Source organism: Canis lupus, chromosome 14, assembly GCF_048164855.1.
Source record: "Canis lupus baileyi chromosome 14, mCanLup2.hap1, whole genome shotgun sequence".
Classification (NCBI taxonomy): Eukaryota; Metazoa; Chordata; class Mammalia; order Carnivora; family Canidae; genus Canis; species Canis lupus.
This window is the reverse complement of record NC_132851.1, coordinates 3,833,880-3,861,165: the sequence shown is the minus strand read 5'-3', so window position 1 is coordinate 3,861,165 and position 27,286 is coordinate 3,833,880. Positions and strand designations below refer to the sequence as shown.

At 37.9% G+C, this 27,286-nt stretch overlaps 1 protein-coding gene across 17 annotated transcripts in view; it reads left to right on the top strand.

Moving 5' to 3' along the window:
* RGS22 (regulator of G protein signaling 22) overlaps positions 1–27,286 on the top strand; it is a 162,059-nt gene that overhangs the window by 2,100 nt on the left and 132,673 nt on the right. For 16 of the 17 annotated variants that reach the window (XM_072774020.1, XM_072774012.1, XM_072774021.1 and 13 more), the window contains exons 3-5: positions 522–659; positions 13,909–13,971; positions 26,322–26,543. In XM_072774020.1, coding sequence (XP_072630121.1) covers positions 522–659; positions 13,909–13,971; positions 26,322–26,543 — 423 coding nt within the window. The remainder of the gene's footprint in view (positions 1–521; positions 660–13,908; positions 13,972–26,321; positions 26,544–27,286) is intronic. The other variant, XM_072774009.1, reaches the window with a different exon arrangement.

The following is a 27,286-nucleotide window of genomic DNA, read 5'->3' as shown; positions in this document are numbered from 1 at the left end:
AGGAGACAGACAGATAAACATCAAGATAGAGGCATAAATAGCTTGTCAGAAACTCCACCCATCTTCCTGTTGCCTTGGTGTAACCCCGGGTAGTGGCAGATTTCTTTAAATTGCTTCTGGAACTGTTCTTCATTCCCGAGGGAGGTGAGCATTTTCTGTACTTCTGTACTTTCTGTTTATGCTGGAATTGTACAGGTGAGCCGACCTTTCCTGTACAATTCCAGCATAAACTCTCTGAGGAGCACTTGGCAGCATTGCACTTAGCCTTGTGAGTAGCCTGCTAACCCCTTCAGGTCTTTGTGACTGGGAACCTGTAACAGCTCCAAGACTGTTAGCCACTCCTCTTTCTCTTGGTGCCTCCGGTATCAGGATCTCCCGGTTCTCCCATCTCTCCTGTTTATGTCCCCATGTTCCAACTTCTCTTTACCTCGGATAGTGTTGACCTTCTTCAGGACTCTGATCCGCAGGCTCTCTCTGGGGGAGCTCATTCTTCCACAGTTTAAGCTATGCTTATTTTGTAGGGCTTCCGGATATATCTGTATGTCTCCAGTCCAGAACTCTGTATTCGTTGGGTTATCGGGCACCTTCATCATCTGGATGCCCCTGCATCACCTCCACAATCACATTCCACCCTCTGTTTTTTTCAAGAGTGTGATCAGGTGAGCATATCTCTCTGCTCCCCTCAGTCCTGTGCTGTTTTTCTACCTCTTCTTCTTGCTTTGGTGAATGGTGCCACTGGCTATTCAGGTATGCAAGCCAGAACGTTCCTTCCCCTTTCTTTAACTCCTGTCTGCAATCCTTTACCAAGTTCCTTTCATAGCTGGGTCGTTTTTTTCTCCATCCTCACAGCTATTGTTTTATTTTAGGCCCTCATCCCTGGGCTTGGACATTGGCGGTAGTCTTAACCGATATTACTGCCTCCAGTATTACAACTCTGTCAACTCCAATTTTTCTTGGCTTAATGCTTCAAGTGCAAACTCCTGTGCATTGACTGCACTGGGTGATATTGCTTTGCTCTACTTTTAGATTTTCCTCCTCCTGTCACTCCTACCCGGGCTGTCAGATCGCTATGGACTCTTTAAAAAAAACTTACCACATTACTTGATTGCTCAACTCTTCTAATCAATCCTGCTACTTATTGAATGCTGACTTCATGCTAGTATTTAATCTCCAAACAACTCCATTAGGTGGTTATTATCACCCATGGTTCACAGATGAGGAAGTTGAAGTCCACAGTGTTAACCAGCTTGGCCCGAGGCTACACATGGAAGAACTGGCAGCGCCAGAATGTCAGACTCCTCCCTTCGGCATTCAAAATCCTTTCTAGAACTTTTTTTTTTTTTTTTTTTTTTTAGCATTTTTTAACCTTACCTCCCAATACTTTCCGTGTGATAGACAATGTTCCTACTGTTTTGGAATTATAGAGTACTTCCACATGCCTTCTGCTCCAGCCAAACTGCTCCTCTTGCCTTCTTGCCTTTGCTCTGGAGTCTTGTCTCAGTTGCGTCCCTGGCCCCCAGCTGTGTCTCTTCCAAGTCTTGCACACCCTTCCAGGCCCAACTCCCCTCCTCAATGAGAGCTGATCAACCTCATGTCATCTGGGCTGCCTCTGGACTCTGTGCAGCTTGCAGTAGAGACCAGCTTGTGACCAGCTCCTCAAATTCCTGTGCTCACCATGGATTGATTATCAGTAGATGAAATAATTCATGCCTCACACATATATTTACCTCTGTTTGTCAAAAGTATGAAAATTACTCTTTTTCTCATTAAGATTCCCAGAAAAACAATGTGGCAGAGCTCTCTGGTTCCCTCAGATCAATTCTCCCGTTTTCTGTAATAAGTGCTAGACACATTGCTTTGCAGAGGATACTACATTTTCTAGCCTTCCTTGCAGCTAGATGTGGTCATGTAACCAAATTGTGGTCAATGGGATATAAGCAGAAGTGTCTTGTCTTCTGGAAAGCTGATGTTTACAGAGATTATTAAAAAAAAAAAAAGATTTTATTTTATTTATTCATGAGAGACACACAGAGGCAGAGACATCGGCAGAGGGAGAAGCAGGCTCCATGCAGGGAGCCCGATGTGGGACTCGATCCCAGGACTCGGGGATCATGCCCTGAGCTGAAGACAGAGGCTCAACCACTGAGCCACCCAGACATCCCTACAGAGATTAAATAACCGACCCACTCCTATGTACACAGCCAGTACGTGGTCCAGCCACAATAAGAACCTGGGTCTAACTGACTAACACACAAAGGGAGAGAAAATGCCGTTTTCTCCTTCCTGCTGGCTGGAATGAGGATGTGATGCTGGAGCTGAAGCAGTCAATGGGATCGTGAGGTAGAAGTGGCATCTGGAGGATGGCAGACTCACAGGGTCAAAGGGGCCTGAGCTCCTGATGTTTGGGAAGCCACAAGGCTAGTCCTGAACTGCTTTTGATTATATAAGGGAAATAAACTTCTCTTATAAATAGTGCTATTTTGGTTTCCCATTATTCCTAGCAGAGTCATATACTGCTATAAAGTGCTCCTATATTCACAGGAATTTTTTAAGATTGTATTTTCTCTATCAGTGATCTAAAAAGTACAGTGCTAAAAATAAATAAATAAATAAATAAATAAATAAATAAATAAATAAATAAATAAATAAAAAGAAATAAATAAATAATACATTGCGGTTGTGGATATCCGTAAAATATTTTAACTTTTACGTGAGATCATCTTCTTCAAAGGGGAGAATAAGTCTTTTAGAATAAATCATTTGTTTTCAGGGACACATGGCCTTGTATATATTTTAACTTTTTATGTGTAAAATTTGCAATTTCTTTACAAAATTGTGAATTCCTATAGGGATTACTGTGGATCCCCTATAGGGATACTGTGTCTCAATACATCTTAATATTTGCTGTCGTGTGTAGCACAACATCCAGAATGTGCTATTAGATGATTAATAAATTTTGGCTGATGGATATTGTCATATATAATAATTAGTGTGATTTGCTTCATTTGTCTTTTGTTTTATTTTTAACAAATTTAGAATTGACACACAATGTTACATTAATTTCAGGTATACAACATAGTGAATCAACTTCTCTATATGTTATGCTGTTTCACTTATCTTTTTTTGCAAAGTTTCATTTGATACATATTCTTTGTTTCTTAAGCACCTCTCTCCTGGCATTCTTCTTTAGTGTCTTCATTAACTTTGTATTTGACTGGTTTTTGATAATTCTCTCTGAGGGAAAATGTACACAAAAATGTGTATGCATTCAATTTTCTCATTAGTTCCTCTGGGGGTATATTTTTAATTATAAAAGCCATGTATGAGTATTCTTATAAATAATTCAAATAATATAAGTAATAAAGTGAATGCTTCTTTTCATCACTTCTTTCTATCGAAGCCCCTTTCATTTTTGTATTCCATAAAAACCAAAATACAAATCTGTCACAGCAAGAAAAGTAGAGTTTAGACTGCTTTATGTTACGTTGGGATTTGATTATATATTAGGTACACACTGAGAAAAGTTTACAGTGAGAGTGATTGTTGAATTATTTTTAACTTTAAAATGGAAAATCATAATGAAGATTTAATTACTTGACTTTTAAATCTAAATCATATTTTTTTGTGTGCCTTAAAATTTTTTTCTAAGATTTTACTTATTTATTCATAAGAGACACACACACACACACACACACACACAGAGAGAGAGAGAGGCAGAGACACAACACAGGCAGAGGGAGAAGCAGGCTCCATGCAGGGAGCCCGACGTGGGACTCGAACCCGGGTGTCCAGGATCAGGCCCTGGGCTGAAGGTGGTGCTAAACCACTGAGCCACCTGGGCTGCCCTAAAATGTTTTTTAAAAGATTTATTTATTTATTTACTTTTGGGGGGGAGAGGGAGAGGAAGAGAATCTTTCAAGCAGACTGCCCACTGATCAAGGAGCCCAGTGTGAGACTCAGTACCACAAGCCATAAGATCATGACCTGAGCCAAAACCAAGAGTCAACATTTAACCAACTGAGTCACCCAGGTGCCCCTAAAAAATGTTTGAAACTATGCAGAAAGGTGTGTCAAGCCTCAGAAATAATCTTTGTAGAATAAAAATTTAGTAGTACAATTATTTCTTTTTTGGAAGATTGTCTGATATATGAAGACCTTGGGTTTATTAACTTTAAAAGTAGATGCCATCTAAAAAAGAAAAAAGTAAAAAAACAAAAAACAAAAAACAACCAAAAAACCCAGATCCCTTTATTTTTACCATTAAAACAGAGACTGTAGCTTCATGCCATATTTACTGTATTTTACTTGTTAAAAATGATACTCATTTTTAGCTAATCCTTAGCTTGTTCCAATTCATACTCTGAATGGAAGTATAATAAACACAGAGGTAGCATTATATGGAAATGGTGGCGGGCAGGAGCCTGTAGTAGGCACCATTCCTTCTTTTCCCCCAATTCCCTTTCTTGGGAAGGTGTGCCAGAAGTGTTTCCAGCAAGTCATTTGGAAACTGCGACAGGTCCTAGAGGTCTTTTTTTTTTAAAGGATATTGTCTGATAATCAGTTACGGTTTTTCAAGTTCTTTTTTTTTTTAAATTTTTATTTATTTATGATAGAGAGAGAGAGAGAGGCAGAGACATAGGCAGAGGGAGAAGCAGGCTCCATGCACTGGGAGCCTGACGTGGGATTTGATCCTGGGTCTCCAGGATCGCGCCCCGGGCCAAAGGCAGGCGCCAAACCGCTGCGCCACCCAGGGATCCCAAGTCCTAGAGGTCTTTTGGAAAGTGTTAGGTGGTTCCATCTCTGTGGAGTCCATTTCTCCGGTTGGAATCAAATTCCCAGATGCTTTCTGGAACTGCAGAAACAGCATTAGAAGTTCCATCAATAAGTTAGTAAACAACTATATTGTTAAACAACTACTTGCATGTATCGCTTTATCAGGCACTATTGGGGACACACATTGTTGGTCACTGTTCGTCAAAGTGGTATAGTTTCTGATTGGAGAGATGACCTTTCATGTGAAACAAGAAGAGGATATGCAGTTTATATTTAAAGTGTGGATTTTAGGGCAGCCCTGGTGGCTCAGTGGTTTAGCACCACCTTCAGCCCAGGGCCTGATCCTGGACACCCGGGATCGAGTCCCACGTCGGGCTCCCTGCGTCGAGCCTGCTTCTCCCTCTGCCTGTGTCTCTGCCTCTCTCTCTCTCTGTGTCCCTTATGAATAAATAAATAAAATCTTAAAAAAAAAAGTGTGGATTTTGAGATTTGAATCAAAAGTGCATTAGGATTTAGGGAAGCTGTTTACCTGTGTGCAGGGTATAAGATGGAAGAATAGGTGGTAAAGAGTGTGAGATACACTCTTTCTTTTAAATTAGAATATCAGGTTGTAAAGACCTTTGTTCAGGGAGAAAACCTTAGGGTATTTGGCCGAATGAACTGACTAAAGCCAAGTAGGTATGATTAGAGATAAAATTGAGTGAAAGGGAATTGAGAGTTTTCTTAACCTTCCCCAGGTCTTTGAGAATTTCTTCTAGTAGAAGGAGTGAGACTAGTAATCAAATAGAAGAGTATTGCTGAATAGGTGCTGATTGTAATTTGTGATGATAACTCTTGGGAATGAAAAGAGTCTATACTTCTGGTCTTCATTGCATGAACGACCCTTCCTGTCTCCCTCGTTCATAGATGATGTTCATTAATACAGTACAATTTTGTGAACCACTATTCACTATGAGCTCTTAAAATTCCCCAAATCTTTTGATGTAATCAAGGCACACTTTCAACAAGCCACTTTGTTTCCTCTTGTGTTCTCCTATTCTGACCTTTTTCGTCTTTTAGCAGTATTTTTTATTTTATTAATATTGTTTTATTAGAGTCATTATTAGGTTGTCAGTCTTTTCAGCTTTCATGTCCTTGGTGTAATCATACAAGCATTCATTCAACAAAAATGTTGTAATTATTTATTATCTAAAAGATAGATTTATTTATTTATTTTGAGACAGCGAGCAGAGAGAGGGGCAGAGTGAGAGAGAATCTCAAGAAGACTCCTTGTTGAGCATGGAGCCCAATGTGAGGCTCAATCCTAGGATCAGGGGCTCGATCCTAGAACCTCAAGACCATAACCAAAATTAAGAGTCAGCTGCTCAAAAAAAAAAAAAAAAAAAAAAAAAGGAGTGAGCTGCTCAAGCAGCTGAGCCACCCACCATTTAGGTGTCCCTAAATGCATTGGGAATTTCTTTTTTATTTTTATTTGTTTTAAAGATTGTATTTATTTATTCATGAAAGATACACACACACACACACACACACACACAGAGAGAGAGAGAGAGAGAGAGAGGCAGAGACACAGGCAGAGGGAAAAACAGGCTCCATGCAGGGAACCCGATGCAGGACTTGATCTCTGGCCTCCAGGATCATGCCCTGGGCCGAAGGCAGGTGCTAAACCGTTGTGCCACCCAGGAATTCCCTGCATTGGAAATTTAAAAAGTGAGTAAAAAAGTCTTTTTCTTCTAGAAGTTCACAATCCAGTGCTTGAGATGTGTAAACAGATAGTTTCAGTATAGAGTGTTAAAGATTGTGATGGGGGAACAGAGATGACTACTACTCTAGACTTTGGGGGGAAGAAAAAGGATAGGAGAATAAGGCAAGAAAAAAATCTTTCTAGGTAGAGTGACTAGCATGTGCAAAGGTGCAGAACTGTAAAAAAATTGCTGAGTTGGGGCTGGACAGCTGGGCAGTAGCCAAATTACATTCATCATAAACTCTTTTTGTGATAGAAAGGATTGGGGGACAGGCGGATCTCTTTGTATTAATTGAGATGTGGTTAGAAAGACTGATTCATAATGTTGTGTGGTTAAGGAGGGGAAGGGAAGATGAATTTTGGCATATTATGACCCAGGAGGGTGAAACAGAGGTGCTTAGTGGATGAGATCCCAAGGTAGTGGTCAGAAGATGATTAGCTGTCCAGAGGCTTATTCTAGAGGTGATAATAGTGATTTGGGTTCTGTCACTTAGTACACAGGAGACTAAGAAGGCTGTCCATAAGACTTGGATAGTGTTTTCTTGTACATAAATCTACCCTCCATTATATGACGAAGAAATTTATTTATTTATTTTTTTTTAAATTTTTTTATTTATTTATGATAGTTACAGAGAGAGAGAGAGAGGCAGAGACACAGGCAGAGGGAGAAGCAGGCTCCATGCACCGGGAGCCCGATGTGGGATTCGATCCCAGGTCTCCAGGATCGCGCCCTGGGCCAAAGGCAGGCGCCAAACCACTGCGCCACCCAGGGATCCCCCACTGCGCCACCCAGGGATCCCCCACTGCGCCACCCAGGGATCCCCCACTGCGCCACCCAGGGATCCCAAGAAATTTAAACATACAAGAAAGTGGAAAGAATTGTATAGTGAACACCTATATACCCACTGCCAAGATTTCACAATTATTAACATTATGCTGCATTTGTTTTTATGTGTTTCTATCTTGTCCACCATGCCATCTATCCATCAATCCACTTTTAAAATATGTTCCAAGATAGGTTGCAGGCATCCATAAGATACATCAACCCTAAACATTTCTCCCTTTCTCTCTCTCTCAGTGTCTTTTTTTTTTTAGAGAGGGAGAGAGAGTGCGTGCACGTGCACACACAGGGGTGTGGTGGTGGGGTAAGGCAGAAGAGAAGGAGAGAGAATAATTTCAAGCAGGCTCCATGATGCAGGGCTCAGTCTCACAACCCTGAGATCATGACCTGAGCCGAAATCAAGAGTCAGACACTAGCCCCACTGAGCCACCAAGGTGCCCCTCTGTATTCATTAGACAATAACTTCCCATTACTCCACCCAGGCTTCTGGTTACCATTATTCTTCTTGCTGTCTTTATAGGTTGTTTGACTATTCCATGGTACCTCATATAAGTGGAATCCTATAATATTTGTCTTTTTGTGTCTGGCTTATTTTATTTAGCATAAAATTTTCGAGGATCATCCATGTTGTTGCACGAATCAGAATTACATTCCTTTTAAGGCTGAATAATATTCCATGTATGCATGTACTATATCTTGTTTATCCTTTCATATGTCAACGGATGTTTGAGTTGTTTCTACCTTTTGGCTGTTATGAATAACACTGCTATGAACATGGATGCATAAAATTTTGTTTGAGTCTCTGCTTTCATTCTTTTGGGCAAATACTCAGAACTGGAATTGCTGAGTCACATGGTAATTATATATTTAGTTTTTTGAGGAATGCCATTCTGTGTTCCACAGCAGCTACACTACCTCACATTCCCACCAGCAGTGTACAAGGGTTCCAGTTTCTCCACATCCTCACCAATACTTATTTTCCTTTAAAAAAAAAATTGTAAAAAAAGATTGTAGCCAATGTAGTAGGCGTGAAGTGATATCTCGTTTTGGTTTTGATTTTCATTTCTCTTATTGCACATGATGTTGAGCATTTTTTCTTGGATTTGTTGACTATCTTTTTTGGAGAAATGTCTATTCAGGACCTTAGCCCATTTAAAAAATTTGGATTGTCTTTTTCTTGTTTATCAGATATATAATTTGCAAATTTTTCTCATATTCTGTAGGTTGTCTTTTCACTTTCTTAATAGAGGTCTTTGATGAACAAAATTTTAAAATTTTCATAAAATCAATTTATTTTTTCTTTTGTTGCTCATGCTTTGGTGTTATATCTAAGAATCCATTGGCAGGTAACAGGGTCATGAAGATTCATCTTATGTTTTTTTGTAAGTATTTTATAATTTTAATGTTTAGGTCTTTTATTCATTTTGAGTTCATTGTTGTGTATGGTATAAGGTAAGGGTCCAACTTCATTCTTTTGCATGTGGATATTAAGTTTTTATAGCACTGTTTGTTGAAAAATAGTGTCCTTTCCTCATTGAATGGTCTTAGAAACCTTGTTGAAAATCATTTGACCATGTATGAAGGGGTTTACTTTTGGATTCTATTCCAGTGGTCTGTAGGTCTGTTTTTTATGCCATAGTATTTTGATTACTATAGTTTTGTAGTAAGTTTTGAAATCAGGATATGTGAGTCCTTTCAAGATGGTTTTGGCTATATGGGGTTCCTTGAAATTCCAAATGAGTTTTACGATGAGTTTTTCCATTTCTGAAAAAATAATGTTATTGAGATTTTGGTGGAGATTATATTAAATCTGTAGATTGTTTTGGGTGGTGTTATCATCTTAACAATATTGTCTTCCAGTTCATAAACATGGTATGTCTTTCCATGTATGTATGTCTTCTCTAACTTTTTTTGCAGCAAATATCTTTGTAAATGGAATAATTTTCTTAATTTCCTTTTTGGATATAGGTAACTTTTTAATTTCAAGTTTTATGGTTGAAATGTCTGTATGCAGTTACTAATCAAGACTTTTTAATGATGATCTCTTAAAATTCTTGAATAGTCTCTGTTGGTAAGAACCCGTATCACCTAATAAGAGTTAAAAAAATTTTTAGACTATTTTTTGGTAACCATTCAAAATTGCAAGAGTTGATATTTAAAATTTAATTGTTCTTTTTCTCATGACAAATACAATGTCAAAATTTCTTAGGATAAACAAATTGATTTAGAAATCAATAAAATGTTTCATTTCAAATATTTCAAAATAATGATGAAACTATGTTGCAGTATATGCATACAGTTTTTGAGTGATCATCTTGTATCTAGCTTGGGTAACACTACAGGCATACATGAATTACCAATAGAAAGAAATATCTGATATATGTGAAGGCAGAGATTTGGGGCCATCATCTGTAGCCTTCCAGGATCTCCCTTCCCCCCTTCCTCGAAGCTGTCAGCACTTTTGGCGGTGCACTGTTTTCTTGGACATCTCAAACAAACTCTTCTGGCAGTTTCATGGAACAGTGATATGCTCTGCAGATAGCTAATAAATCTATGTCCAGGGGCTTGAGCAACTCCTTGGCTATGCTCAGTGTCTTACAGAGGAGCAGTGGGTGTGGGATATAACTCATCAATCACCTTCTCCAGGGGAGGAAGATGGACATGAGTCCTAAACAAGTTGCTCACAACCAGAGGTCACGATCCTGGGAGCTCCAGCCATCCTTGGCTGCGCCTGGTTGCCTTAAAGGCTGAAGAGGTCCACTTTGACTTGACCCACTAAATTCCGTTGTCTGTATAGCACAGTGTCATCACATCCTACAGGGAAGCTATGGTCTAGTTACTGGCTTATTTAGAAAAGAGGAAAAAAAAAAAAAAGACTATGTGTACTTTAGGAAGAAGCAGCAAAAAATAAGTGCATCCTGGTAGGTGTGATTTTGGAAATCTGGTCTATTTTATCCACCAATTGATAAGAGTATTCCTAATCTAAAGTGTATCAGTACAGGATTCCACATTGGAAATTAGATGAATGGCTTTGGTTTAATGTCTAAATGGCTTGCAAGGAAGTTTGAAACTTGGATTATTTTTCTACTTCTCCCATTAGCTAACCTTTACTATGTTTTGCTTTCCACCTTCCTTGCTCATGCATATTTCTCTGTACTCTGCATTATTGCCTCTCATATATGTATTTCTGATTATAGAATTTGACTTTATTTCAAATGCCATTTTCTCCACTGGAGTCTCTTTTGATTCCTTCTACCAGATAATATGTCTCCTTCCTTTGAGAGGAAACATTTAATATTGTAATTTTCTTTTGGTATGTATCATGTTCTTTTGTGGACTGTGGTTTATGTCTGTGTTTATCTTATTTCATCCTCCTTGTTTATAAGGTCTTCTTTGTATATCTTCCTCTTTTAGAGGGGTGAACTAATTGTAGTTCTTCTGATTTGAGGGTGCAGCAAAATAAATTTTTAAGCAAAAAAAAGCTTTTTGCCCACCATAATTAGCTAGCATATATAAACTATTTTGCTTAACCCTCTTTCAGGAAGAAACTTGAGAAGTTTGGACTAAAAACGGAAAAGCTGACTTCACTTTCACAGATGGCACACCTGTAGTACATGAAAAAAACAGGTTTCAAGTGTGTATTCAGTTCTGAAAAAATGTTCCTGCCTTCCATTGCATCATTCTGCAGAGAATCTGTGTTGCTAATTTTGCAGTCAGGTTCATGGAATGATGTAATGGAGGAATTGATTGTAATTCAGTGTTCTTCTTGATTGTACCATTAATAACGGTTACCAGTTTATTGGTTATTCAGAACATATTAATCTCAAATATGGTGACTTTGTTCATTTTAATACAGCCATGTGACTAGATTGTGGAGGCTTTACTGAGAGTAACTAGGCTGCTGCTTCAGATCAAGGCCTTAAATTTTTTTTTAAATAAAGAGTTTTGAGAATAAAGGGTTTATTAAGATCCTTAATAAATAAGGATAAATAAGTAATAAGTGAAGGATTGAATAAAGATTCTCATTATGACAAAATATCTGAACTCATTGGACTAGAAACTTTAGTAGGAAGATGTGCTCATTTATTTAGAGAAATGCAGGTCTTCCTGTGAAAGTGCAACAACAGGAGGATGGAGCACATTGCACTCAGAGACCATGCTTGCCTCTCTTGTAGAACTCCCCCTAATAGTAGCACAAGTGCTGATATTTCATATGGGGAGAAAGTACGACTCAACTTCAGAAAAGAAATACAGATTTTGATGTTTTTGAACACTTTGAGTTTCTGTGCTTGTGAATGTAAACCAAGGAAATGCCCTACAGTGTGGCTGGGTTTCGGGGGGACCTGAGGTTGCTGAGAGCAAACCACTCAACCAAGGTGTTGAGGCAGTGCTCCTTAATATGAAGGTTTGGGGACCAGACCTCATATTAAGGAGCACTGCCCCAACACCCTCCTTGTTGAGATGAGTTCAGAAATGGAAAGAAAACATTCAGAAACTATATGATATGGTGACAGTATGTTTGTATCTATTGAATTTAATAATAAGCAATTGGTCTTTTGTCTTATGTATATATCTTTTGTTTCCTAGTTCATTTGTCTTGCATTTTATAAGTTATTTGTTTGAAACTTAAGGATTAGGGAAAAAAACAAAAGACTTACTTCATCACATAGTTTAGAAATCATTGAGTTAGAGTCTCTGAGAAGGGTGAGGCATCAGGAAATGAAAATATGAATCCAAGGATTATCTAGAAGTTTCTGGCTATGTGTGGCTGGCCATATTCTAGGCAATATTTAGGTTCACTTGATTCTGTGAAGTATACCTTGTGCTTTATAGGTGAAATTTAAAAGTACAATGCTATTTTAGAAAAATTAACAAGGGACTGTACTCCACTACTGTTATTAATTAAAAATACTCATGCTTCCCATCTGAGGATTTTTGATCATGAGCCCAGAAGTGCAGTTTGGCCACCCTTCTTGTAGCACAGTGCCTTCCATCTGGGAGATCCTAAAAATATTTATTAAGTTCAGTTGATTTCTTTTAAGAGTTAGCAGAAAATAGGTAGTTCACCAAATAAAGTCCAGAAAAGTAAAGTAATTTTGAAAGGTAAAATTTGGAAGCCTTTTAGTTGTATACAGCCTCCACCAAATGTTATCTGCCTTGTTCTGCTTTACTGGATCTTTGTGAGTCAGAACTTTGAGAATATATTATTGAGGCACTGCTTTGAATGTAGAAGATTTATGAGATCCTAAGTTGTTTGTTGTTGTTTTAATCAGTTGAGATTTTTTTAGTAAACTGAATCCTTAATTTGTTTTTTGAAAGCTCACAGATTTTTAGTAAATTCCTTGATATAAATCCTATGTGGGTGGCTATTTATTTATTTAGAAAGATTTTATTTATTTATTCATGAGAGAGGCAGAGACACAGGCAGAGAGAGAAGCAGGCTTCATGCAGGGAGCCTAATGTGGGACTCGATCCTGGAACTCGAGATCACACCCTGAGCCACAGACAGACACTCAGCCACTGAGCCACCCAGCTGCCCCCTATGTGGTTATTTATAGCTCTATTCCAGTTGTACTACAAATACTTAAATTACTCTGGGAAAAAAATCTATTTTCCAAGTTAATATGCTACAGTATTTTCCTTATACTGCAACATTCTACTTCAACAAATTTTTTAAATTGGCCATATAAGAAGAAAATAATCAGCCATATGGAAATAATAGCATTGTGACATATTGTCAACTTTCATGTTAGATTTGCAAAATGGAAGTATAATTATGAATAACAAAATAAACACATGTTCTATATAACAGTATGCCATGATGTTCTTTTGACACAATGGAAACAATTGCTAATAAAATAAGGTGTTTTATTTGGAAGAGAGAATTTGTTCCTGGCAGTGGCTTTCCAATTTTGCCAATTTTAAAAGCGACTATGTTGGTGGGTGAGATAGTTACAGAAAAAATATATACAATCTTTGTGCTTAGAATAAATACATTATCAAAGTTTCTTCATGCAAAAGTGAAGCAACTCAAATTCCTAAAGCTATCTCATTCTGGGAGGAAACAGTAGAATATTTTCTTTCCTCAGTTTATCACTTCCACTAGCAATTGAAGAAATTTACATTCTGAATTTCATTTTAACTTCAAACTTCTGTCTTTATTGATTCTGGCATTATTTTTATGAAATATATATAATATAAATGTGAATAATATATATACACAAATGTATAAAGATAAGTCTGTGGGAAATTTCCCTTGTGCAGTGTTTTGTGTACTTCATTCCATTTAAGTGTCGTGCTATATTTTCTCTGTGTTTTGTTTTCGGCATATTAGCAAAATCTTTTATGAGTATACTCCATTCTATTTTCTTATTTCTTCCTTCCAGAGAGTGTAGCACTGTATTCTGTTTATAGTGAGGATTTGCTGTTGATAGACTGAAAAAGATCTGAAAATCTACCTTATAATCTCTTGATATACAGAATTAGAGAATAATATTGGCATGTTATAAAACATTTTAGTATAAGCATGATATCGTGTTTTATATTTTTGCAGGAAGATTCTTTGGCAACAGATGATTTCCTTGTGGACTACTTTAATGAATTCCTAAGCCTTCCAGTAAGTGTATTGTTATGTTCTATGGACTTTATTATCAAAGCAAAATGTTATAATCACTGGGTTATCTTGTAGTACAAATATATCAGGAATAATATTTTTTAAAACTATGAATTAAAGCATTTAGGTAAAGTTTATGTCTTTTTATGGAGTTAATCATTTGGGTTTGCATCATATTTAGGAATTATTGAAGAAAACTGAGTCAGTTGTACCACAATAAAAATGAATGAGTGAATGAATGAAAGAGAAAGCTGGAATTTCTCTAACCATTAAAAGTCTTCTGTACAAAAATTAAATAAATAATAATAAAAAATGAATGTGGATAAACTAGGAAAAAAAGTGTTCCATACAAAATCTGATGCTGTTGTATTTGGCATCATTTCAGGCTTTGAACAGAGGTGATAAGGACAAAATATCAAAAGAAAAATTAAGAAACTGTATTTCTTGCTTCCAGGCAATTATTGGCGTCCCCTTGGAGAGATATTAATGTGGAATTTGTGTTTAAGTCAACTAGAATTTTATATCAACAGTAAAGAAGACATAGGTGGGTGCCAGATAATAGATTTTTAGTCTTAGAGAGTGGTGCCTGATAGACTAGTATTGGGGGATGGTGGGAAAAGTGAAATGGGAGTGCATAAAAACACACTGCTTAGTAAATCAAGTTAATCAGGAATGTCAGATAAAAGATAAGAAAAGGTTTTCAGGGATCCCTGGGTGGTGCAGCGGTTTGGCGCCTACCTTTGGCCCAGGGCGCGATCCTGGAGACCCAGGATCGAATCCCACGTCGGGCTCCCAGTGCATGGAACCTGCTTCTCCCTCTGCCTGTGTCTCTGCCTCTCTCTCTCTGTGTGACATTCATAAATAAATAAAAATTAAAAAAAAATTTTTTTTAAAGAAAAGGTTTTCATTATTGGTTATGAAAATGCAAAAAACTTTTTTTTTAATTTTATTTATTTATTTGAGAGAGAGTATATGGGGGTGGGCAGAGAGTGAGGGAGAAGAAGACTCCCCACTGAGTGGGGAGCCTGACAGGGCTCAAACCCAGGACCCTGAGGTCATGACCTGAGCTGAAGATGCTTGACCAAGTGAGCCACTAGGCAACCCCCTCCACCCCCGCAAAAACACTTTTCGTTAACATATTTACCAGGGAAATTTTGGAATATAAATAAGTCACAAGTTATTTTGTTTTGTTTTGTTTTTATTTTTACTTTGTTTTTAAAGATTTATTCATTTATTTGAGAAAGAGAGAGAGCATGGGAGCAGGGGGAAGGGCAGAGAGAGAGAGAGAGAGAGACAAGTGTACTCCTGGCTGAGCAGAGAGCCTGGGCTTGATCCCAGGACCCAGAGACTATACCTGAGCTGAAATCAGGAGTTGGATGTTCAACCGACTAAGCCAGTTAGGCACCCCACAAGTAATTTTAAAGGGAGTGGGCCATGATAGCCTCTAAAGCCTAGCCACTCAAAATGTCTTTTGAAGGGAAAGTACTAGAGGCCTTTCCTTGCCTGGATTAGTTTTTGTATATATGTACGTATCTATGTACACGTGTTTGTTGTTTCATCTTATTTTCCTTTTTCTTTTCTTTTGTTTTTAAGATTTTATTTATTTATTTATTCATGAGAGAGGCAGAGACACAGGCAGAGGGAGAAGCAGGCTCCATGCAGGGACCCTGATGTGGGACTTAATCCTGGGACTCCAGGATCATACCCTGAGCCAAAGGGAGGCTCTCAGCCACTGAGCCACCCGGGCGTCCCTTGTTTTCTTTTTTCCAAAAGAATTTGTTTTCTCTCTTCCTTTTGGCCCACCTAGGCCTCTGGAGCCATTATGGGGGTTAGGTTGAGACATGAAACACACCTCTTCTTTTCCAGCAACAGTCCTGGGTGATATTATAGGATACCTGATGGGTTCTTGTTTGTCTGATTTTTCAACTTTCACCATCCAGTTGTATATTGGGAAAACCCCGGCAGCATCATGAAACTGTCAGAATTTTGCTCTTCCAGATTGTGCAGTCTTTCCTCTCGGCTCTGCATTCTCCATTCTTCCTCTAATTTTTGTGACATTTTAAAGGGAAAAATCTTTGCATTGGATCTGATTTCAGCTTCTTAAGATTTATATTTCATTAACTCAAGATTTGTGATTACCCTGACTTTTACTTGTTCCAAGACATAAATTCCCCTACCTAACTTTCTTTTTAAAAAAAATCTATTTTAAATTAGGGAAGTGACATAACAATACTAGATAAAATTTACCTTAAATGTAAGAAAAATTCGGCAACAGTCCAGCCATCCAGTGAGGATCAACATTATCATTTTTGTGTGATTCCTTTCAGTGTTTAGGTGAAATGGCAGAGTGCCTCTGTAGTCATGTGTTCATCCCACCCAGCAGACCTCTGTAGTTTCACCCTTTCAGTATGTCCCATGCAGCCCACCTGGGTCGCTCTTGCCCTATTTTCTGTTTCTCCAAATCCTTCCACTTTTACATTTTCTCTCTCTCCCCTCATTCTCTCTCTTTCATTCCATTGCATCTGCATATGGTACCATGCAATCTACCTATTAATTACCCATGCTTCATGCCACAAGATAGGAGAAGGGGAAATATGGTTATAGGTTTCCAATAAAGAATTTGGGGACAGAGAGAAGAAAGAATGATGGATTCTCAAACCAAGTTCTGGGCAAGATTCTAGAACAGATTAGTAATGTTTGGTTTATGGGCACTTAACTAAGAAGTAGAAGTCAGCATGAGTTTGCTGAGAATAAGTGTGATCTCTCTTTTTTGGAGTGCTTTCGACAGGCATTTTAGGGGAATTGCATAAATTTAACATATTTTGGTTTCAGGAAAGCATAATGATAATAATAACAGCCACAATAATAATACAAATAAATGGAACCCTGTTACTTCCTATTCAAAACACTCAAAAGTGGCTTCTCACTACACTACAAATAAAGTAGTATATGTGATCTGGTTCTTGCCACCTCTTGGTCTTTATTTCCTATGCCTCTTCCCCTTATTAGTTCTTTCCCAGCCTAACTGTCCCTGTTCGTATTTCTCAACCATGAAATATGCCAAGCATACTCAGAGGCCCCTCCAGGCTGGGGTGTTCTTCCCTGAGATACTCGTTATCACCTTTTCCCTGATTTAAGTCACTTCTGTCCAGGAAATCTTCCCTCCCATCTCTAGCTAAAATAATACATGCTCCACTTAGGCTCATTTATTTGTCTCCAAACCCCTTATCGTTATCTGTGAAATGCGTTTTCAAATATTTGAACGGATTCTCTAACTATAGCCAGTAGGGGTTGACTCTTAATAGCCTAACGAATCAAATCCACATTCCTGGCATGGAGTTTAAGATCTTTGCAATTTGGCCTCTATCTAACCTTCCTGGTTTTACCTGTAGCTCCATACTGCTTATGTCACCGTGTGGGATCTTTCCTGTCTTGGGCCACCCCTCCCCCCCCACACCTGTTCTTCCTGTGCTCATCCTGCAGTGTAATGGTTAGGAATGGGAGTGAGGCAGAACTGTTTGAGTCTAGCTTCTCAGCTTACTACCCATGTGATCTTAGACACATTATTTAATTACTTAATTCCTTGCTTTCCTTCCCTGTGAAAACAATGTGCCTATCTTATAAGGTTGTAATGAAACAAGGTAATGTATATTAAGTGCCTGGCACAGAAGTAGTGTTCTTTCTCTTTCTTTTTTCCCTTGACTAGCTAGACCATCTCATCTTCCATTCCTGAAACATGAGAGGCATTCACTCCATAATGAGACTGATGGATCATCATCAGTCTAGAGAATAATCTTCTGCACCACACAAATTTGTCATTGGTGTTGACTTTTCAGATTATTTTTATCAGGGTCTTGGATGCAAGTGAACTAGTGTTTTTCCAGCTTAAAGTCACTCAGCTAATAGATGACAGGGTCCACCCAGGTCCATATGGCTTAAAAACTTCTACTACATTGTACTGACTATAGAACTGACAGCAGTGGGATGAACTGAGAGTTTCAATAACAGAATCTGGTCTTGTTTTTCTTGTGGTAATCTGAAATGGTCTAAAACAAACCTAATGTGTCTTTAAGGTGCATTAACAGAAGTATAGTTAAAATCAAGAAAAATATTAGTCTGGAACATAAAAGGCACCCAATAAATGTTTTTTTGAATCATATTGAGTTGTCAGACCACATTTGGAATATTGTGTTCCATTCTTGGTGCCATGGGTTAAGAGTTGCTCTGCCAAACCGGGCTTGGGGAGACTGAACCAATGAACACTCTTGAAACCACGTCAGATGAGGAAGGGTTGAAAGAAGTGTGGATGTTGAACCTGGGTTGGGGAATGGGTAGAAGTGTTGAAATGGATCAGCTTTTTCCAATTTTTTTTTTCTTTTTCCAAATATTTCAAGGTCTGTTTGAGGAAGAGGAGTTAACTTGTTCCATGAAGCTAAAGGCAGAACCAGGGCCAGCGTTTATGAGGATATTTTTTCCTAGAAGAAAGATGGTTTGAAGTTTGCTTCCTAGCAGTAGAACAGAACAATAGGGCTAGCATTGGTCACAGGAGTCAACTTTCTGTCATTGAAGGTATTCAGATAGATTGTTTTATGGGGATATATGTATCAGGTAGGAAATTAGATTTTTCCAGTGAAAGAAAATTTGATTGATAGTCTCTATTTATTTTTATCTCAGGAGCTTCATTGTAAATTTCCTGGGGCCAAGGATAGGTCCCTTTCTCCTCTATCTCCCAAAGCTTCTTGAGGATGATTCTGTTTTTTATTTGCAAACCTTCAAAAAAAATCTTAAAGATTTTTTTTTGAAATAAATAAACCTTCTAATCTTCTGCCTCCCCTCCTCTACCATCTCCACCTCCATCCCAAAGCCCCAATAATATAGGCCTGAGATAGAAAGATGTCAATATAGATGATAATATTCTCAATCTAAAAGTCCTTCAGTTATCTAGATTTCTGAGACTTGTCCATCTTCTTACACATCTGTAGTGACATGGTGGCAGACCTGGATTGTGGCAGCAGTGGTTCTAGGAATCAGGCTTTCTGGCTCCCCCCACCTCCTTCTTTCCATTACCCCATTATACCCGTGGGTTACACTGTAAGATCCAGAAATTGATGGCTGGTAGCCAGCCTCCATGTTATTTTGATGAGGGGAATCCAGGACAGTTGCTGCTTTTATAAATGATTATGGCACTTTCCAAATCCTAGCTTTCATAACTTCATTCTGTTTATTCTGGTGCCAGGTTCATATTCAGATATTGTTTTCATTTGGTGTCTGAGAGAGTTTTTTTTTTGTTTTGTTTTGCTGTCAACTCTTTATGGGTGTTTGCTTATTAAGTTTTCTTCTGTGCTATAGTGTGAAACCTTTTTTTTTTTCCTTTTGGTTTTGTTTTGTGTGTTTTATGCTCAGTGACTGTTGTGGGATTGGGTAGATGAGCCCACATACAGATTTAGGTTGGTCCTCTGTGGGTGGTTTAGAATGTTTGTGACATTTATGGTTTGCAGAAGCTGAAGGGTGGCCTGTTCTATACCCTCCTTGCAAGGATAGGTATGTCATGTGTTTGCCAGACCATGCTTAGCTATGTGCTTTTGGAATTTTACCATAACTTCTTTTTTGGGACTGATTCTCCACACTTTTTTCTTTAATCTGTAAACTATTATAATTTCTTGCAGCTTTATGAAAGATTTATATGTTGGATGGATTGTTGGGTAAAGGGAAAGAGAGAGAAAGAAAGAGAGTAGAGATTTAGGGAATCTGTGGCATGAAGGGGGATGAAGGGCTTGGGGCTTCCACTGCCAAAATTTAAATACTCGGAGATTAATATTTAAGGGTGTTGATGGAGTCTAGGTAGTACTGCTTAGTACACTGTTTATGCCTTTGGGTGTTTTTTTTTTTTTTTAAGATTTTATTCATCCATTCAGGAGAGACAGAGAGAGAGAGAGAGAGAGAGGCAGAGACACAGGCAGAGGGAGAAGCAGGCTCCATGCAGGGAGCCCAATGTGGGACTCAATCCCAGGTTTCCAGGATCACGCCCTGGGCCGAAGGCGGCACCAAACCGCTGAGCCACCGGGGCTGCCCTCCTTTGGATGTTTTGACAAGCCTTGTAGCTCTAACGTAAAGCACTCAGATTATCTAGTTAACTCATTTTATTAACTTAGGATATTTTCTATGCATTTTATGTAGCACACTATTCCTTTCATACCATTGGTAAATATGTCCAGTAAATAGTTTATAGTTAAACATCTAAAATGACAATAAAGGGTGGCCCAGGTGGCTCAGCGGTTTAGCGCCACCTTTGGTCCGGCGCCTGACCCTGGAGACCTGGGATCGAGTCCCACGTTGGGCTCCTTGCATGGATCCTGCTTCTTCCTTTGCCTATGTCTCTGCCTCTGTGTGTGTGTGTGTGTCTCTCATGAATAAATAAATAAAATCTTAAAAAAAAAATAAAATGACAATAAAGCTTAGATTGACAGAAGACATTGGTAACTGACTTGTTATAGTCAAGTAGTCACATGTTTTTCATTCGCCGACTAGGATGCATGTTTAAAATACAGCTTTGGAGCTCAATTAGTAGAGACAGAGTTGGAGCAGAGATGAACATGTATTAAATTAACCTAGTCATTAGTTTTTAATTTAAATAGTGTTCAGCTAAATAATTTGGCACCCGGTAAGTTTCAGTGGTGCTCTGCTGGCAGTTTAAGCACATCACTAATTATTCACAGGTTTTTTTTTCCCCCTCTTCTTCTCAGAGAAATGTGGAACCAGCAATTTATTGTGGTAAAAATACTTTCATGCACTTGCTTTTTCTGTGAAAATATTTTTCACACATGGATGACTGGTACTACAAAGTTAGCTTTCATCACCTTCAGGTCAATTCATTTTAGAACATTGGGAAAATGATACCTTTGAAATAAGAAAATTAAGTAAGGGAAAGAGCAGTCTGCAACAGCTTGTGGAGAATTGGGTTTGAGGCTCAAACTGAAGATTTTTCCTGTCATATGATTTAAAAGCTGAGCATTCTCTAAATCAGCTGAGTCAGCTTTTTGGGGAGAACGACTGACTTTCTACATCATTCATTTCTGTCTCCCCCACCTTACATGTGTTTTATTGTCACATGCTAAACTAACTGTAGGAGTTTTGTGGATAGGCTGAGAAATAGTGAAAACAAAGAGCTTGTTGCATGAGAGAAAAAAAATTTTTAAGCAGACAACAGGACTTTGCATAATAAAGACCAGGGTTCGTTCTTCTGTGTACAGAACATAGATGGCCAGCCCCTCCACTTACATGAATACACAGGTAAGTCTACATGAAGTAGTGGATAGAGGTGGGCCTTGAAATTTGTCTTAACCTGGCTCCCCATCATCCTAAGGCAATGATTCTCAAACTTGAACATGCATTAGAATCACCTGAGGGTTAAAAAAAAAAAAAATCACCTGAGGGCTTGTTAACACAGAATGCTGGGCCCCACTCTCAGAGTTTTTGATTAGATAGAGGGATGGGCCTGAGAATCTGCATTTCTAGCAGGGTCCCAGAGGATGCTGATGTTCCTGGTCCAGGCACCACACTCAGAGAACCAGAATTCAAGAGAATAAGTTGAGAGTTATGCATATAATAGAAAATCCTAGATGAACTCATCCTTTGCCTTTCTCTCCAGGCTTATATTCTATTATTCCCCTCTTAAATAGTAAGTTTTAGCAATGTCAGACCACTTGCAGTTGATCAATAATACGTGTGTTATTACTCAAAATGAATGATTTGTGTTCAGTAGAGAGAGTGATGGTGATTTCAAGAGTGAGGATGATTTTGTCTGTTGTACTAATCCATAAACACACATATACCAGTCCATGAGCATCCTGACAGGGTGTGAGGTGGGGATGAGGATCTGCTGTTCCTTCAGGGGTCTCTTCCTGCTGCCTCTCCCAGTGTAGTCAGCTGATCATGCTGAGGGAGATTACATGCATCTCTCTGTATAACATGAGCTTTAAATACAAGCCCTCCATTTCATATGATTCCTAACTGAAGAATCCATGACCAATTTCAATACCAGAGGAAAAACTCTGAACAGCTTCTTGAGAGGTAGGACAACATTGTAATTTATGGGTATTTTCAAGGATTTCAAGGGATAATTTTGACTAAACATGATTTCACTTTATGTGCCCACTGTAGAGCTCATTGCCTTGCAGGAGGAGTCTTTCTGTCTCTGTGTATTTACATATCTTTCTTCTCTTGGATCAGCATGACCTGAGGACAGATCTGTGTCTTATTCATTTGGGGCTTTGTAGAGAATGCTCTGGATTGGCTCACTCAATGTAGCAGTATATCATCTATCATGATATCTCATTTAACAAGGATTCAATAAATACTTATGGAATAAATGAGTAGAATAACAAAGGAGTGGAATTGGATGATCTTATTAGAAAGCAGAAGATACTCATTTTTTTCCTGAGAGACCATCATAGTCCAATGGAGTATCAAATATGGAAGGCACCTTGGGATTGTTTAATTAAAATCCCTTTTATGATTAAAAAAATCTTAGAAAAACAAAGTAATTTTACTCAATATTGCTTCCATTTAATAATTCTACGTATCCTTTTCTGGATAGATTCTAGTTTAGCCAAATCCCTTTTAAAGTACAATAACTAAACTAGATAAAATACTCTAGTATTACTACCATAGTCTCTGTGGACAGATTTCCTCTTCAGCATTTGCATGTTATACAAATTCAAAGTATTTCATTTTTTGTTGAATCTCTTCATCATAGAGAAAAATGAATGACCATGTATTGTTCCTGCAAGGGCAGAAACAGTGTTTTATTCAACTTATATCCTCTTTGCTTGGGACACCAATTGGCACTAGGGCATTCAAATGTTTTGTTTTTGCTGAAATAAGTGAACTAGGGGAAACTTTGAATCAGTTATTTGCCCATTTTATAAACCTGGAATCACTGTGGTGTTAAGGACCTCTAGAGATCCACTGGAAATCATGGCTTTTGAAGAAGGAAAACACTTTTTTCGCCATGGCAAAGGCTCTATCACATTTCAGTTCCACTGAGATAAATTCTTAAGTTTAAAATTGTAAATATTTTAGCTACATCTCTTTTTAAAAAAGTAAATAGGGTCATGTCATTTAATCATGAACACAATTAATTATAGCTTTCCTTCTGTTGTCTTTGTTTTGTTTTGTTAAAATACTTCTGTGCAATGTGGAAAGATCTTCACTTTCATCTGCTTATGCCCTGACTTTTCCTTCCTCAGGATGGACAGATCCTGCCTCTTTCCTCACTTGACTTGCTTCAGAATTCAAGTATTTCGTGCATAAGAGTAGCAGGATCTAAATCACATATGAAACCAGAACTGTAAAGGATCTGGGTGATATAGTTTTTAGTCGTCCAGATTCTGCATTTCAGGAAGTTGGAACAGATCCCAAGTGAGCTAATCCACAGCGTCTGCTGACACCTACTGAAATTCTGCATCAGCCCTGGGTTTAAAGCAGTTTGTAGTCATGAACCCAGAATTCTACAGTGAGCTCACTAGAGGACTTGCTGTAAATCCATGAAGAGATCCCCTAACCTTTTTCACCTTCAGTTTTGCTTTGTTAGTTGAAAATGAAAGTAATTGCTAACTACCTGTCTTAAAACCTGCCCCTAGCCCCTGTGAATGCTGGGGACAGTAACCCACCCAAGAGAGTTAATAATTACCACACCAAACCTGGCTATGATGGCAGTAGCACTGAGGTAATGGCCAGCCTCCCCCGAGCATGGTGATGGCTCTGCTTATGGATGTAAGCATACTACCTCACCAACCCAAGAGCCAGCAAAACTCCAGACTGCTACAGGGAGATTCTTCCTAAAGCCCAAATAAGATTATATTACTAATTTAGGATTTTCCTACTCCACCCTATTTCCCAAAGGATCAAGATAAGCCTATGCTTCTTAAAATGGCATGCAAAGCCTTCCATGATCTGGTCTTATCCACCTCGTCTACCTCAAGTCTTTCCTCTGTTCCTTTAACTATTTCAACTATGACTATTCTAGTTATATTCTAACTGCATGGAACTGCTTAAAATTACCCACATGCACCATGCCGCTTCATGCCTCTGTGTCTTTACTGGTAAAACACCTTCGTTTGAATCCCAGTTCCACTAACTTTTGTGGGCTTATTGCTTAGCACAGTGCCTGACTTAGAGAAGGTGGTTAGTACATGCTAGTTTTATCATATGTGAGGCAAGATGATAGTAAAGAAGGGGAAATATGTTGTCTTTGGGACCAGATAGACTTGTTTCGATGGCCCTGATGCAGCACTTTACAGTTCTGAATCCATGGCCCATCATATAACCATCCTAAGTGTCCACTTACTATAAAAAGTGATCACAGGAATGTGGAAGGATTCAGATAGTGCATTTAAAGTGTCTGTCACACTCCTGGCACATGGTAGATGTCCAGTAAACAGTGGTTCTTGTTACTGTTATTATTTATACCAACTGTACAGTAACCATTTCCTACTGAGTAGGTAACATTGGCTACTGAGGGGCTCAGTGTCACATGTCCTATTTATTTATTTATTTACTTATTTTATTGGAGCCTTTTTTTTAAACTTGTGTAGCAGGAGCTATTTTATTTCTTCATAGAACTAACTAATTGGCATCCTTTGCTTTGGATTATCACAGTTTTGTGTTCCTCTGTCTACCAGGTGTGAGGGTAGGAGACAGAAAAAAGGAAAACAAATAAAGGCCAAACCTGCTCTATTTTTCCTTGGATCCTCAGTACTAGAAGAAATCTTTTCCAGATGGTCTTCTGCAATCTACGGCACCACTTCCCCCTCCCCATAAATACATAATAACATAAATTAATGTTTTATGTCTGTTCTCTCCCAAGTTTAATTCAGTTCCTTTCTCCTACCAGTTGAATCTTGTCTCTGATATCAGCAGACTCATTTATCTGTTTAATCTAGTGATAGTGTAATTCAGAGATAGTATTTGACATTCAGGTAAGTGATGCCTGTTTGAATCTCATGTTTGAAAGACAGATGCAATTAAGTGTATTTATTGAAGAAACCTTATACACAATTTATTGGTAATTGTTGGTATTTGTCCATTGAGCTATATTTGTCATTTTTGAAGGGAAATCTTAGTCCTGAGGCCTGCAGGCCTGTAGACTGACATTCATATTGAACTCTATTGTTCGTGCACTTTAATTTTTTTTTTTTTTTTTTTTTTTGTTCGTGCACTTTAAATTCCTTAGGAGGGGAGACCATCAGACTTTAGAGATGTGATGTTATCTGACATTAGAAGAATATATATATATACATATATATATATATACACAGATATGAATATTTATACATATGCACATATATATTTCTAACTCCAATTTTATGACATCCTGCCATTATTAAATTTTAATTATAGTATGTCTAGTTATCTCTTAGTAAAATTTGAAAGAATTGATGCTCTCCCTAGGATGGTTATTGATCCAAGGGGAAGGGCTGGATATCTTCTACTACCTGGCTAAAAATATATAAACTAATCTACATGAATACATGGTTCACTAAAGGTATTCTAAAATAAGTTCATATTCTGAAAAAAGAAACCTGATTCTAGATTTGGAGGACAAAATGGGAAAAGACAGACAGCCAATCCATTATTTATATGTTATGGAGATGGAGGCCCCAAACATGTTTAATGATTTACTCAGAGTCGCAGAGCTACTTAATGGCAAGCTGTCATTCAAGCTCAAGACTCCTGACTATTGTATATTAACTGACTGACTTTAAATAAAAGTTGGCAGCATTTAGTAATTACTGAGAAAAGCTCAGAAATGTTATTGCCTTCAACTCTCTCTCTCTCTCTCTTTTTTTTTTTTTTTCCACAGTGAAAGGAATGGTGTTGAAATGGTCTTAAATGAAGAACACATTGTATTTAATTTTATCCTTTTGAGCAGGGGAGACTTTAGCTTTCATGGCTCCTGGGGATGAAAGAGATAACGGGAGTGTTATTTCTTCTTCCTTTACTCTTTCTTCCCTAGTAATCCACCCCCTCCTAAGAGTAACATTGCTTCATAGAGACCAGGTGTGTATTTCTTTCCAGTTCCAAAGAAACACAAGGGTAAGATGTTTATGCAAAGGGACTTTCTGCCATAATACATCCTTAGTTCTTGCCATAAGTACATTGGAAAGGAAGGATAAAATGGGTTCCCTTATCTGTAGTCAAGAGATTTCCAAGCTCCTAGAAGAGAAGAGCTAATGATTAAGTACACAAAAGTTTGTGTATGTATATATGCTTATATTAACTGTCAAGTTGTCTTGGAGACAGTGAGTTTCTGCTTTATAAAAATTTAAGATTTCCACAAATTTGTTTTGCAGACCTTTTCAGAGGCAGTTAGATTTAATGTGGATTATGGAGTTTTTGAAATAGTTAACAATGCTCCACAACTTCTAGAAAAGCAACTGAAAAAAATTCTTCGAAACCAGCAACCTCGAAATCCCATCTATGATGTTGTAAGGAAAGGAAAGAATGATATTAAACCTGTTCAGATGAATGCCCCCTATGAAGATGAGGCCATTAACGTCAACTACAATATTATGGTAAGAAAGTATATTTGAGTTTGTATCTTCCTAGGTAGATAAAGCATTAAATAAGACTAACATGAAGTCTCTTGGGCTTGGCCTTCTGAAATGTAACTATATTTATTAAGTTTTATTGTACTTTTACATCATCATATTTGTTAGTTACTGTATCATTCATGTCAAATGGCCAATTTAATCTAGCAGTTTGATTTTCAGTATGAGAAGATTCATATAATTTCCTTTGAATATTTAGGATATCAGGTTCATTTGGAGCAGTAGAAATTTGAGTATCCTTTATAGTTTGTATGCATTCTAGAAAATGTGGGTATACAGTGAATTTATCTGATTTGGATTCTATCCTGACAAAGCAGCTGGGAATTATGACTTCTGACCCTCAAGTTACACTATGTAACTCTGACCTCCCTGGCCTTATTTCTGCTCTCAGATTTTGGATTTTGTCTCCTTAGCATGAGATTAACAACAACAACCCTTGGTTCTAACCTTGGCACTTTAACTTATTAGCTGTGTTCTTGAACAAGTCATTTTGATGAACCTTATTTTCATCACCTGTCAAATGATGCCTTTGCTACCTACTACTTAGGTTTGTTATGTGGCTCAATTGAAAATAAAATGAATGTTTAATATTTTCCATGATTTGAAGTGTCTGATGGAACTAGGCTAAAATATATTCAAAAATTACAACATAGCTCTTTTCCAGCCTGAAAGTTCTTCAATGTGTCTTTTACTGAATTCCAGTTTAT